Source organism: Poecilia mexicana, unplaced genomic scaffold (assembly GCF_051168715.1).
Source record: "Poecilia mexicana isolate PSO_F unplaced genomic scaffold, ASM5116871v1 scaffold_22, whole genome shotgun sequence".
Lineage (NCBI taxonomy): Eukaryota > Metazoa > Chordata > Actinopteri > Cyprinodontiformes > Poeciliidae > Poecilia > Poecilia mexicana.
In genome coordinates, this window is record NW_028263391.1 from 3,986,421 (window position 1) to 3,999,974 (window position 13,554).

The 13,554-nt window shown below is 42.1% G+C and overlaps 1 protein-coding gene across 1 annotated transcript in view; it reads left to right on the forward strand.

Annotated features, from left to right (window-relative positions):
- Positions 1–13,181, forward strand: part of atrn (attractin) — a 148,039-nt gene extending 134,858 nt beyond the window's left edge. The window contains exons 28-29 of the mRNA XM_088002895.1: positions 4,032–4,146; positions 6,612–13,181. Of these exons, the coding sequence (XP_087859021.1) occupies positions 4,032–4,146; positions 6,612–6,736 (240 nt within the window). The 3' untranslated portion in view covers positions 6,737–13,181. The remainder of the gene's footprint in view (positions 1–4,031; positions 4,147–6,611) is intronic.
- The last annotated feature ends 373 nt before the right edge of the window (positions 13,182–13,554 follow it).

Below are 13,554 nucleotides of genomic sequence, written 5' to 3' on the forward strand. Positions count from 1 at the left end.
TTGTTCTTGTTACTCGACTGTCAGTAAATATGAATGACTCGCCTGCATGGTGGGTTTTATAACTGAATGCAATCATCATGCATTCTTTTGTTATGCATCCATTAATTAATGTAGTCCACATATTTGTCCATCCTTCCTTTCATCACCAGTTCCATCCATACAACTATTACTCATCAATCTATCAATGATTACATCCATCTGTGCTGTCTACCAGACCCTCCATCCATCCACCTATACTACCATCTATCCTGTCATCCATCCATACTATCATCTATCCATATTTATGTTAAAAAATGGTAGAAAAGTTGCTGAGAACTTTGGAGAACTAATGATATTTCTAAAAGTGAGAATGAACCCTGTACTTGTGACTTACAGTCATGTTAAGTGGCCCTGGTGTTCTTTTCAAACACATTGGAAAACTAAAACAGAGTGATTTTGTTAATAGAAGCATTTTTATTCAAGAACTGTACTATAGACGAACCTTCTTAGCCCTTTTGATTTTCCTGTCAGATAGAGGTGGAAAGAAATGTCAGTCTTCTTAGCATTTCTAATACATTTCTGCAGAAATACAAATTAATTCATTTCCAATGAAAGTAAAATATTTGACCTTGGAATATTTCTTCTTATTTCATATTCTGTAAAACTTGGGATTGTAAAGTTTTGCAGGTTAAAAAAAAGTTTTGTTTCCTCTCAGAAGACCTCTTAGCCAATCAGAATTCGTAGCTCTTTAGGAGTTGGATTTTTCCTGCAGAGATGCTACAGCATCAAATAATCATTTTCATCGACTTCGGGTTATTCCATCCATCTATTTCATGCTTCTAAATGACCATTTAATGTTGTTAAAAAGGCCAAAGGAAATTCCTCCAAACCACAGTGAGAGGCAGTGTGTGAAAGACCATCAGTAAAAGGGAACAAAATGTTTTTCTTTAATGAAAACCATTAAATGGAAGATGGAGCTGTGTTTCCATTTTTGATGAGTTGGTTCCAAATCCTTCCTTCTCTGACTCAAAGGTTGCAGGATAAACCACATCCTGTCCAGCGTCTCCAGGTCAGCCAGTTTAAATAAACCTGACAAGAGCAAAATAAAAGACGACCCAGTGGAAGCTGGAGATGGAAAGAAAATAAAACAAAGCGGCGACCCGCTTCTTAATTGAAGTAATTTGTTTACTTTAGTCAGGCTCATTTCTCCAAGTCAGGACGTCGTCGAATCATTTATTTATAAAATTTCCACACATTGGGGGCCGAGAAGCAGCGGCCGACTTTAATATCCGCCTGCTTTTGCGGCTCCGAGCGCTGCTTGGACTGAGCTTCCATCCCTGCAGGAGCCCATTTGTCTGCAGCTGAACTGTTGACCTCTGTCGGCTCCTGGGGAGACGGCGGGGCCGCGTGTGCGCACCGGCTCAGCTCAAAAGTGTTTCGAGCTCCGAGACGGGTATGGAGAGACATACACAAGTTGTTAGGAAGTGTCTTTGTTCAAAGATTCATGACAACAGAAGTTCCCAGCAGCTTACTGCAATCACTCTGCAATTACTCATGAGCAAGAAAAAAGAAACGGGAGCCATTTTTTGACAAAGAATCTGTAATGTTAGTGTCTTTTTTTTATGCAAAAAATGCCTTCAGGGGATTTGTACACAGGCTTTAGCTTTTTTAAATGGCCTAATTTTCTCCTGGAAGTAAAAGGAGAACAAAAAAGAACATGAAAAAAACTCCTTAATGTCTGAAATCATATTGTTGAGCTACTTAGTCGACATGGATTTAAGGTGTTTTCACATCTGATGGTCCGATAGACTCGATTGGGAAACCAACATTTGTTACGTTTTGCTATGTATCCAAACTAATTGAAGAACCTGTTCACCTCCTCGCCTGTGGTGGCGCTGCCCCGAGAACTACTGAGGGAAACGTCATAGAAACCTCAGAAGAAAATCTGCATAACTTCCATCTTCACAAAATGCAAACAAAAATGGAGTGGCATCAGATTTTAGTGGTTGTAGGATTTCCTTTTGTCTCTGGTAAACGACCACGAGCCGTTTCTCCCACCAGCTCTAGACTCGCTCATTTGTTTTGTTTCTATTTACCCAGAATGCCCTGCTCTGTAGTCCACTTCCTGGTTTTAGAGCGATCTCCGGTCCACTTGGCGTTCGAACCGCACCAGAGTTCACTTCCACCGAACCGAGGCCGAGGTTTGTAGGCAGACATGCGTTTGCTTTGATGAGTTTGATTCTGCATTCACACCTCCTCAAACGAACCGGGCTTTCTAGGCAAACGAACTGGATATTGATTAAAGGTGTGAACGCACACTTTAAGGGCATGACGCAGTCTGGGCTCAGATGAGCCCAGGATCATGAGAAAGATGGGAATGTGTGTTCAGATCCTGTTGTTATTGGGTTCCTTCAAGTCTGCAGCAACATAAGCATTAACTTGAAGGAATTTGAGACTTTATTCAAATTCCCACAAAGTTCCTTTTTCTGTAAAATCCAGAAGAAATGGGAACAAAGAAATCTGTGTGAGAGAATACTTATTTGCAAATTTGGTCACATTTTAGCTAAACACGTCAACACATTTAAACCAGTGCTGGAACTGCAACGCGTTAAATTAGATTAATGCATTATAATATAACGAGAAAGATTCCTCTTTTAAGGAACTTTCCCATTTTATTGAGATGAATTTCATCTCATTAGAACGAGAACTTTCCCATCTTAAGGCATAAAAATACACTCCTAACAGATCACAGTGTGTGAATGGACGAATGACTGAGCGTAGAGTGAAGTAATGTGGACTTCATAAAGTGTCATACAAGTACAAGACATTTACCGTTTACCATTAGGACTTTTTAAAAAGGCATAAACCGGCTCGCTGTGACTCTCCTAAAACGTCCAAGAGGTTCTGCTGTTTTACTGTTGCGACCTTTCTCATTTTTAAGGGAAGATATTTTGGTTTTAATGATGTATAATTCTCATTACATCGAGTTTCTTTTTAATCGTCGTAACGAGAATCTTTCCTGGTTTAAACGAGATATTTCTCCTGAATTTATCTCCAAACTCTGGTAGTTAAACACTTCCATAGAGACACACATTATATTGGAAGAAAGACGTCTCTGTGCTACAACGCAGTGAATCTACACACAAGCGCCTCGGGGTTTTTACGCCTCATCCATGTGACGGGCGCCGCGTATGAAAGCTGCGGCGTGGAGAGATGGAGCAGAGAATAAATGTGTAAAATGGGTCAAAGCCTGAATAACTACTACCGCTGTAATGTGTGTGTGCATGTGTGTGTGTGTGTGTGTGTGTGTGTCCGTTACAATGACAGAGATGAGTTATGATGAACCTGTGCAACACTGTACGGAAACACCAACTGAAACTCCAGCGGCATTCCCTCTTGGGGGATTGAACCCGACTCAGTGGGGAATAAAAACCAGCCTGCTGCGTTCTGGACGGTGTCAGTGGTGTGTGTAACCGTGTCATGGCCCAGTTTCTCACAACGGCCTTTGCAAATTCAAAACACAAAGCCAACGAGACGTAGAAAAGTTATCGGTATGCTGCAGCGGCGGCCTCTGTGCCCACACTCTGTTCGTCCAGGTAAAGCCCATGAATTTTGCAGGAGGCGAGCCGCGGCGGATCCAGGACAGTGTTTACAGGAGGATGGTGTGTGTGTGTGTGTGTGTGTGCGTGTGTGTGTGTGTGTGTGAACAGACTCATCTCCACATATGGATGAGATGCTGATAAACAGGAGATATTGGTTTTTAGAGAGTCAGGTGTGTCACCCAGCCTGCGGTGACTGGAGAACACCGACGTAAATGCAGCCGATGCAGACGGCTGACTGCACTGAGCTCAGTGTGGGTGGAGGGGAGCGGTGGGTCCGATTTGTGATTGTGAATCTGTTTGTTTATCTCTGCTGAGAATAAATAGCATTTTTTTTGTCATGCTTGTTGCTGACACAGATGAGAACAGTAGCAGCAAAGCTTCTGTGATCGCTCGGATTTAGCCGGCTAGTGATGTGTAACGCTCTTTTTTTTCCCCTCTTTCTTTCCACAGTCCGTTCCAAAACCCATCGCCCTTGAGCCTTGCTTTGGCAACAAAGCCGCCGTGCTCTCCATCTTTGTACGGTTACCCAGAGGCTCTGGCGGCATCCCTCCTCCAGGACAGTCTGGTAAGATGCAGCTGCTGACTGCTTTTGCTTTTTTCTTCTTTTTTTTTTTAATACATTTTCTTTGATCTGACATTCTTCCTTTCTGCTGCATTCTGTTGCTTTGGTTAGCTGGAGCATCACAGTTTCAGTCCTTCGGGCTCCCCCAACCCGGTTCACTTCCTTCTCTTTTTGTCCTTTGTTGTTCAATTCCTTCTTGGTTTAACAAACACAAACTTTAGTTTTTACTAAAAATAAACAATTTATATTAAAGCTACGGAGACGGATCATCAGACATTTGCACAGACAGGAATAACTTTTCTTAACAGCGCATCAAGTGGGACGTCTCAACGAACATGTCAGGGATGAAGCTGGGCTTTGAAGCCGCGTTTGGTTACAGAACTATATCCTAAGTTCTGAACATCTTACATCTCAATGCATTTCTGAGGATGAAATGACTACAAACCTGCCAGTTTACCCCAAACATGTGGAACAAGGTGTTTGGGGTAAATTTGGTGGAATTTGTGCAACACACAACAGTGTTTCCCCCAGAAAACCTGCTCAGCCTGGCAGGTGGGGCACTGGGGCAGTCATCCAGCAACCCATCGTGCTTTTGAGTTGAAAAATGTTCAAAGTTGACAGGAAATTTGAAAGTATGGTTAGGTAATTGTAAACGTGTTGGTGGAAGACATTAACAAAACCCAAACAGCAACTATAAACTCTTATAAAAGGTAAACATAAAAATACCGAATAAGGAAACAATGCTTAGCCTGGTGGGGTCGTAAGTAAAGCCTGGTGGCCCACCAGGCTTATAATATCCTGCACAAAAAAGATGATGCAGCACCTTATGTTTAAGATGAAAACTTAACGAGACTAGATTTGTTTCCACCAAAATTGTAATGTTTGCTACATTTTTAGCAGGTTCTCTTTCACACTGCACTGTCAGTCATTTCCCATTCATATGTAATGAAAACTTCACATTTAAAATTAGAGTAATACATCAGACCAGTAAAAAAACAAAAACAAAAAAAAGATTTGTAATGAAAAGTATGCTTACTACCTCCTTAAAGGTTATTTTTAAAGTCACTTTTAAGCCAACAAATCTGGGTCGTTCTTTAGGAATACCTGTTGTTGTAAATGCAATAAAACCCTGTTACTTTTACAAACTAATTTCAAATTCCGATAAAACGCTGAAATCCTTTACGTCAGAACTGCAACGCAGGCGATGAGATGGCGGTGTCTCTGAGCATCCACCAGCGGCTCACATCATTAACATGTATTAACACTCTCTGAGGCGCAGCATTTCCAATCAGCTGTGTTTATCACTTATGATTAATGCAGTTAACCTCACGGAGAACAAATAGCTGGCAGCAGAACGTGAACTCCCAGAGGAGCAGCCGGGATCACACACACCCTCCTCGCTCCCGGTGGAGGCTGCACACATTTGCTCGTCATCTGATCTAAGAGCGAGTTTACTTTGGCTCACATTACCCAAACAAGCCTTCAAACGCAAGCTGGAGTCATCTCTGTGGATGTTTGGTGGGGCGTGAGAGCGGCCATCTTGGAAGCAGAGAGAAGACAGATGTGATGGGAGGCCGCAGCGCAGACGACGGAGAGTTTTTGATGCAGCGACCGGATGGGAGACGACTTAACAGCGTTTGTAGCAGGAGCGCAGCTAACACAGGGGGAGCGCTCTGCCGAGAGCCGGGGCCACTTTTGTTTTGACAAAAGGACTTTATGGTAATTAATAAGAGCCCTGGGCACACGCAGGGTCTGGGGACTGAAACTGTGAGAGGCGAAGCAACATGGTGGTGGTAAAAAAAAAAAAAGTTTTTGTTAAAGTCCACGGAGGAATGAAGCAAGTCAGGCTATCCTGGGGAAAAGGGATAATAAAAATAAATGTTAGATCAAAGGAGAAGAGAAACATAGCAGAGAGAGACGGTTGAATGGTGTTGAAAAATTATAGTTGATGGAAAAAGATTAGTACGGACAGAAAGATTAACGATCGGAGGAGTCTGAGGAAAAAACACCAGACCAACGACTTCTAGCATCAGGTGTAGAGGCGTTCAAAAGTATTCACACCTAAAAACACCAACTTCAGTTTATGTAGATTATTTCTGAAATCACCCTGATTTTATAAAGGGGTTCAAAGCAGATTTCAGTGGAAAAAACAATACTGTAGATTAAGCTAGTTAGCATAGCTGAAGCTGTGCTAACTAACTAGCATAGACGACCGCTGTAGCATAGCAGTGTGTGAGCAGTGTTAAGACCCGCCCCCTGGCTCTGATTGGTTGCTTTTGTAGATGAATACTTACTGCAACTTTACATCACAAACATTTATGGTGGCAATGAAGCAACATATGTGAAACAACCGGGGACTGTAAATGTTTTTCCAAGTCGCTGTATGTAACTGACACGTATGTAGCGCTGTACGTCTTCACCTGTTTACGCCGATGTGTGTGTGTGCGTGCGTGTGTGTGTGTGTGCAGGTCTGGCGGTGGCCAGCGCGCTGGTCGACGTCTCCCAGCAGATGTGCGTGGGCTACAAGGAGAAGTCTGGGGGTCTGAGGAGCCGCAAGCAGCAGCCTTCTGCACAGCCGTCCACCTGCATCTGAGCCTACCACCACCCTACACCCAACGCTCTTCATCCCCCCACCCCGCTCCCTCCTCCTCGCTGCTCAGCCTCCCTCCTTCAGAGACTTCTGCCAGCTCCGCTCTGGCAGGGAGAGGTGCATGCTGGGACGTAGTACTGGAACATTTTGATGAGATCAGCAGGTTTTCCCCCCGATTCCCCTACACTCTCTCTCTCTCCTCGTACCAGAACTGACCGGTTCAAAGATGGAGGGATGTGGGGGGGTTCAGGTGGGGGTGAGAGAGGACCAGAGGAGACGCTGACTCCGCCCCTTCCTCCATGTTTTACATTTGTTGACATGGACTGGATGGAGTGGAGGCGGCTCGCTGCTACAGCACATCCTCAGTCTCGTAGTTTCTAAAAAAAAAAAAAAACCTCCAGAGACTCTGCAACCCTAAATGTTGTTTTAATTTAAATTATTATTATTTTTTTTGTTATTGTTGTTCTACTTTTTTTTTTTTTTTTTTTTATTTCACTTTGAATCGAAGGAACAAACTGGAAAACTACACACTCCAAAAAAAAAAAAAAGAAAAAACCCCGCAGCTTCCCCAGCTGCGTCGTTACCCATCTGTAAGCACCGAGTCGAGGCTGCTGACCGGTCGCCCCGGGCAACATAACCTCACATCCAGCAGCCTTCCGGTGGCGATGAACCACAGTTGGATGATTCCCTGCGTGGCCAAAGCCCGACGTTTCCATCCGGAGCCGCCTTCCTGGAACCAGACTGGACAGAGGACAGGAGACACTCCGTCCGTCTCGGGTCAGCTCAGCAGAGGCCGCCGCCCTGCCAGTCTGCTTCCAACGTTTCACACACGGCGAAACAAATCATATGTTCATCCATCGGTAGTTTGTGGACATGAGAAAATGGCGTCTGATAAAAACGTTCTGGCTCCTAAAAGCTAACTACAGCGATGATGAACATAATCGGACCAATAGTTCTGTCTCTCGGTTGTTCAAATTATTGATCCTGAATCCTAAATGCATTGCTTTGAATTAGGATTAGTTAGCTGCTCAGTCAGCTGCTCAGTCAGCTGCTCAGTTATGTACGGCTTCCTGTTGACGGACCAGGATTTATACGGTACCAGACCGATTGGAGCTGAGTGGTCATCATGTCTTATTCCGTTTCTTTGTTGTTTTTCTATATGTGCTGAGTGATTCATTTTACCCCAACATTTTATTTCAGATTCTTTTTTCAGAAAGTCGTAATGAAAACAACCGTTAACGTCTAGCTGGAGGCCGTGGCACCAAACTCCACTGATTCAACCAGCCGAGGTTAAAAACACTAAATTTGTCTATGAAAAACATAAAGATGCTGCTATGACAAAAAAAGTGAACAATAAATAAACCAATAAACATACTTTAAAAAATGTAAATTCCTCACATCATTTAGCACAGCTGTAAGGCTGTAAAACTACCATCTCTATCCCCTGACTAAATTAAAAGAGAAAAATAGCACTAATAAATGTTTATGCCTACTTTTTATTTTTTCAAAGAATGGAAGATGAGGGAATCAAAGGAATCAGTAAAACTTCTGCCGGTTGTATCAAACAACAGTGTAGTTATTGTTGTGAGTCCATCTGGACGTCGGATCGTCTGCTGTTTTCACCAGAGTTGCATCGGTCAGACGCTTCAGGCCGACTTCCAGTCTACGGTTGTTTTTCTCAAATCTTTGATCTGAAAGATTAAGATTTTCAGCCTTCCTGAAATCTGCTGAATTTGTCTCCCATGTCAGGTTCACTCATACAGCAGCTCTACCAAACACCAGCTATTGTTTTGAATTTCTGTTTGCATCAACAATAGCCTGTATGAAAAGCACAAATCTACTAAATTAAACCCAGCTTTCTGTTGCAGGAGCCTGAGTGAATTTTATATCTGCTTTATTTGAAAACACCTTGCTTTTACTTAAAATGGACAATTGAGTATTTTTCCCCACAGTCGCCATGTTTCCACCCAGTTTGCATGTGAATAACAAGCAAACATTTGAAATGTGTGAAACGTGTTCCAGCTACTGGTTTGGAGGGAATCAACCAGACTATGTTAGCCATAATTTAATCTGATGATGACGCTATCCACAACTGTCATAAGCAGGAAGTAGCGGCTGCTAGCTAGCACAGACCACACATCTCAGAAAAAGGTGTGGTCCTTCCCTCCTAGGTGAAGGTTCAGATTTTAAAATTCTTCCAAGTTTTGTGCTTCTGGTAAGGCCCAGCAGTGGATGGGAAAGTTTAATATGTTAGAACTTATTTGGCAAATCTGTTTCCATCTCCTCCTTTAGCGCATTAGCTCTTTTTCGGAAAACCCATTTCTTGTGGGCTTTCCGATAAATGCTAGCTTGAACGTTCCTCAGTTTTTTGCGAAACCCCGTTTCCATCCACCATTTCTAATGCCGATTAAAAAACAGTAATGAAAACACAGTTAGCAAAAACACAGAAGAGTTTTTTTAGCTGTCGCTGCCAAGTAGCATTTCACGGAACCGGAAGGGACCTGATTTTTTAACTTTTGACTGACCAGTCACCTGTCCAGCTGCATTCTGGTCCAGAGACGATATATTTTTTGTATCGCATTTCCACTTTTTTTTAATTTATCTTTATTTTTTTTTACCTTCAGCTCCATTGTCATTCTCTGTTTCCTCCTTGATGGTCATCTTTTATGCAGCCACAACACCTGCAGGGTTCTGACAGAAGACAGAGACATAATTCAGTAGAAGAAATCCCCCCCCCCTCCCCAACGCCTCACAAGGTTATTAACTTCCCGCCCTCTGAAAAGTGCCGTTATGGAACAGTTTAATAACCTGCGTTGTGCCCTAAAGAGCTTGTTGTGTTTGGTTGCGAGCTCTCCCATGTGCTCGGTGCCGTAGAACTGCGCAGCGTCGATCTGGTCGGTTAAAGGGCGCACTTTTAACGGCGGGAAAAGGTCAGAGCAGAAACCATGAACGAAGTTGACATTCTGTAATTATAAAGTGCCCCACAACTCCACTCAGCAACTCCAGCAGTCACTGTAGCATTAAGAAGTCAACACTACATCTGCTGCTTTTGCTTTTTCTTTCTATTTTTTTTCCTCTCCACTCATCATTCCCATCTAAGTAATTTTTTTTTTTAGTGTTTATTGCAACATTAGGAACTACTGTTCATATCTGCTGCTTCTGCTGAAGCGTGGCGTTTTTAAAAGTTTCTCAACATCACACACACATGCACAAAAATGAAGCAGAGGTTATAAAATGCATGTTACTGTTGGATCTTTTTTTTTTCCACCATCTTTAAGAAAACAAAGGCCTCCCTTCACCGCTTTGCTGCGCTGGATGTTTAATATCGGAGTTTGCAGTCATTCGAAAATGTCGCCGCTTTCTCGCTTTTCACAAACTGATTTGCAAATCAAAGATTCTTCATTTATTACAAATTGGAAAAATGAAAAAAAACAAAAAAATAAACATTCAGTAGTGTGTAATAGATGGCGACCAGAATAAAGATAACCTGCGCAGCCCGGTTACCATGACAATGGCTGATGTCCTGCTGACACTAAGATGGCCGACCCCTGTATTGCTCTGTCTGGCTTTTGCAGCTTTAGCAGGACTTTGAGTCCAACAGCAGCAGCAAATCATGTTTTATTTACTATTGAGTTTCAGCACCTTGGTAACCGCCAAACCACACTTATGTTTGTGTTTTATTTTTCACAAACATCACCTACTATATTTATTATGAAGTAAAACAACTAAAAAGTGTCTCTTTTTAACTCCTAAATGATTGTACAACTAAATGAAATGTTCTTAGTCTCAGGTTTTAGGATAGCTGAGCAGAGCCGGTCTGAAGTGATCCACTGATTGGTTTTGGAGTCGTGTTTCTCGGCATTGATGAAACCTAGAAGCATCAAATATGACCTCAGATTTACCGTCAGCTGCTGTGTTGCCTCAGTGTTCAGATGCATTGTGAGAAAATAGGGGAATGTAAATGAAATATTCTCTTGGACATTTCACCTCCAACTCTTTTTTTTTGTTTTTTGCTGAGTTAGCGGAACATGTAGGCGGAAACAACCTGCTGGAGTTAGACCTGTAGAGCAGTGCTGGTCAATTTCATCTTAAATTAGGATCACTGCAGCATTTTAACTGGCTAATGTTTATCACAGCAAAACAAGTCCAGTCACAGATTCAGTAGACCTGTTTTTGTTGTTTTTTGCCAAGTCATGAAAAGTTTTTTTTTTTTTTGTAACATCGTGGAGCAGTTTTAGCTCAACTCTTCCATCTTATTCAAGTCTGTTGGATTGTCAGATTTCTTCAATGTTTTCAAAAAATACCTATATTTTGGTTCAATGCCAACAGGTACAGTGTTAAATTATTATTAACAAACAAAAACTGAAACAAACAGAATGATCAATTTCCAGTTTCTTGTTTTTTCCGATACTTTTTCCCCCCCAATTTTTTTGGGGGAAAAGCTGCCGATTTCTTGGCAATTTTAATTTGTCTTTAAGAACTCATTAGCAGGAAGGCTACGTCGAACTGACATCTTAAATGTTTTCAGCATCTTAAATGTTTTTTGCTTTAGGCTAGCGGTTAGCATACCAAGCATTGCTAAAGAAACGGATGTTTGCCATAGCGATCAGATTTCTAAAAGGATTCCAGGACGTCGAGGTCTAGCTTGTTCCATAGCAGAGTGAAAATGAGTTGAAAGCTCAAAAAGATTTAAATTTTTTAAAAAGTGTAACTTTATTTTTCTCCGCTCCACCTTTCTGTTATCTGCTGAAATTCTGTCTCTCTCACCCTAAACGAGCCACAGACGTTTCTGGACAAGTCTTACATCACTGTGCTTCCCCTGACCTTACGGTAACTTTGAATTGTCTTCACTTTGACCGCATCCACAGTTGTGTCGGACCAATTTTTTAATCTTTATCACTGATCAGGAAAAAAAAAAAGAGATTTCTGAGCAAATCAAACCAAAAATCTTCCAGATTCCCCCAACAGTCGATTCCTTGGTTCGTCCCCACTGCACCTTCCAGAGCAGGTTGAATGTTAAGGTGTCGATGTTCAGTGGACTGAAGGGTTCCACCAGTAGATCAGAGGATGGTATTTATGTGGACCAGCTGTAGGAAAATGGCATGTGTCTGTCCAGCTGGCAAGGCTTTTTTTTATTTTTTAGCTTTTTTAGCTATGTTGCTTTTAGATTAAAACTGAAAACTGCACGTTGCTTTGTGTACAACACAAACCCGGCCTGCAACATCTTACCAATGGATTTGTTTTAAATATTGCATGGGGGAATGGCACAGTGACTGCAAGCGGACACTTTTTGCAGCTACTAAAACAGATTCCCCACACAAGTTCTTACCTTGCCGTGATGTGCTGGCCGATGAGAGTTGTGAATGTCTTTTTTTTTTTTTTTTATGAATTAGTATCATAGGACGATGTTTTAGCTTCATTTTATTTGTTTCCTTGCCAACTCAGACATCATCAGTTTAACAAATCAGATCTAAAGAGCACAAAACATCCCCTGGTATCTGTAAGACTTCAGTCTCTTGACCTTCTCCCTCTGAGTATCACACATGGAAGCTCAGCCCTGACCGAAAACATGAACTTTACTGTTCGAACGCTTCCCGATGTCGCGTTAAAGGACTTCCCCCAGTCCTAAAGTTCAGATTTTCCACACGATTACCTCCCGCCACCATTTGCGGCCACCCGAGTGTGAAGTGGCCCCCGAGCTGCTCTAAATATCCGAGGGGGTGGATGGAGTGTGTGTGTGTGAGTTTGGGGGTGGGGGGACGTGTAGGAACCTTGTACGCTGTCACCTCAGTGCTTGTGTGAAGAAATGGGCAGCTTCCTCCAATCGATCTCACTTACCGAGCCTCAAACTCTGCCAGGTAACTCTCTCACCTCTACATTGGCCTTACTTCCGCTCACTAATCTCTTGTGTTTTCCTCTCGAAGTGTACAGACAAATATTTATAAATCGTCATGGAAATAATGTCTAATTTTAACAGTACAAGTAGATTTATTTTTGTCAAACACTGGCAGCATTAATGCGTATTTAAAAAGCTTCGATGCACAGGTTTAAAGCATCCCAATAGGGTCATTGTAAAATCAGGCATTACCCTCTTCTCTTTCTCTCTGTCTCTTTGTATAGCGGCATTATATATATTGAGGAAGTAGTTTGTTAATATGTATAATTTAGCAGTTGCTGTTCTTTATTTGTAAATAATGAGAAAGTATTGTGAATGACTTTTGAATGAGTTTTCAATTCATTTAAGGCAAGTTCCATTCAGGCTTTTAATCATGTGATTACAGCACATTAGCATATTTTGTATGTCAGACGGCACTGTAAGGCAAACCAGCATCACTAAAAGCTGATGAACAACATGTAAAACTTGAGAATGGCTTACTGACCTTGTAATTACTGATGTACATAAAAGAATGACAGAACATTTTGTCTATTATTAAATGTGAAAATTTCACCCACTGCTCTGTGTCCTTCTGTCTGGGTTTCATATTTAAGGGGTTAGTTAAGGATATTAGATGTGAAGGGTCTCTGCCGACTGGTCTGGGGTTGCAGTAGATAACGCTTTACTTAAATAGACGACTTCTAGCATTTCAAACGGCTCCAAGCTCATAAAACGATGATTCTATGAATCTTTAAACCATTGTCACTCTTGCATTTGGTGGTTATTAAGACTGAAGCCAATTAAAATCCTTCCATCCGTCCTTTATTTTCCGCTTAATTCCGGATGGGGTTATGTGGTGAAACAGAAAAGCCAAGACTTCCCTCGGACCTGCTCCTCTGGGGGAATCCCAGACCAGAGTTTGTCTCTGAAGTGTCTCCGGGTCTTT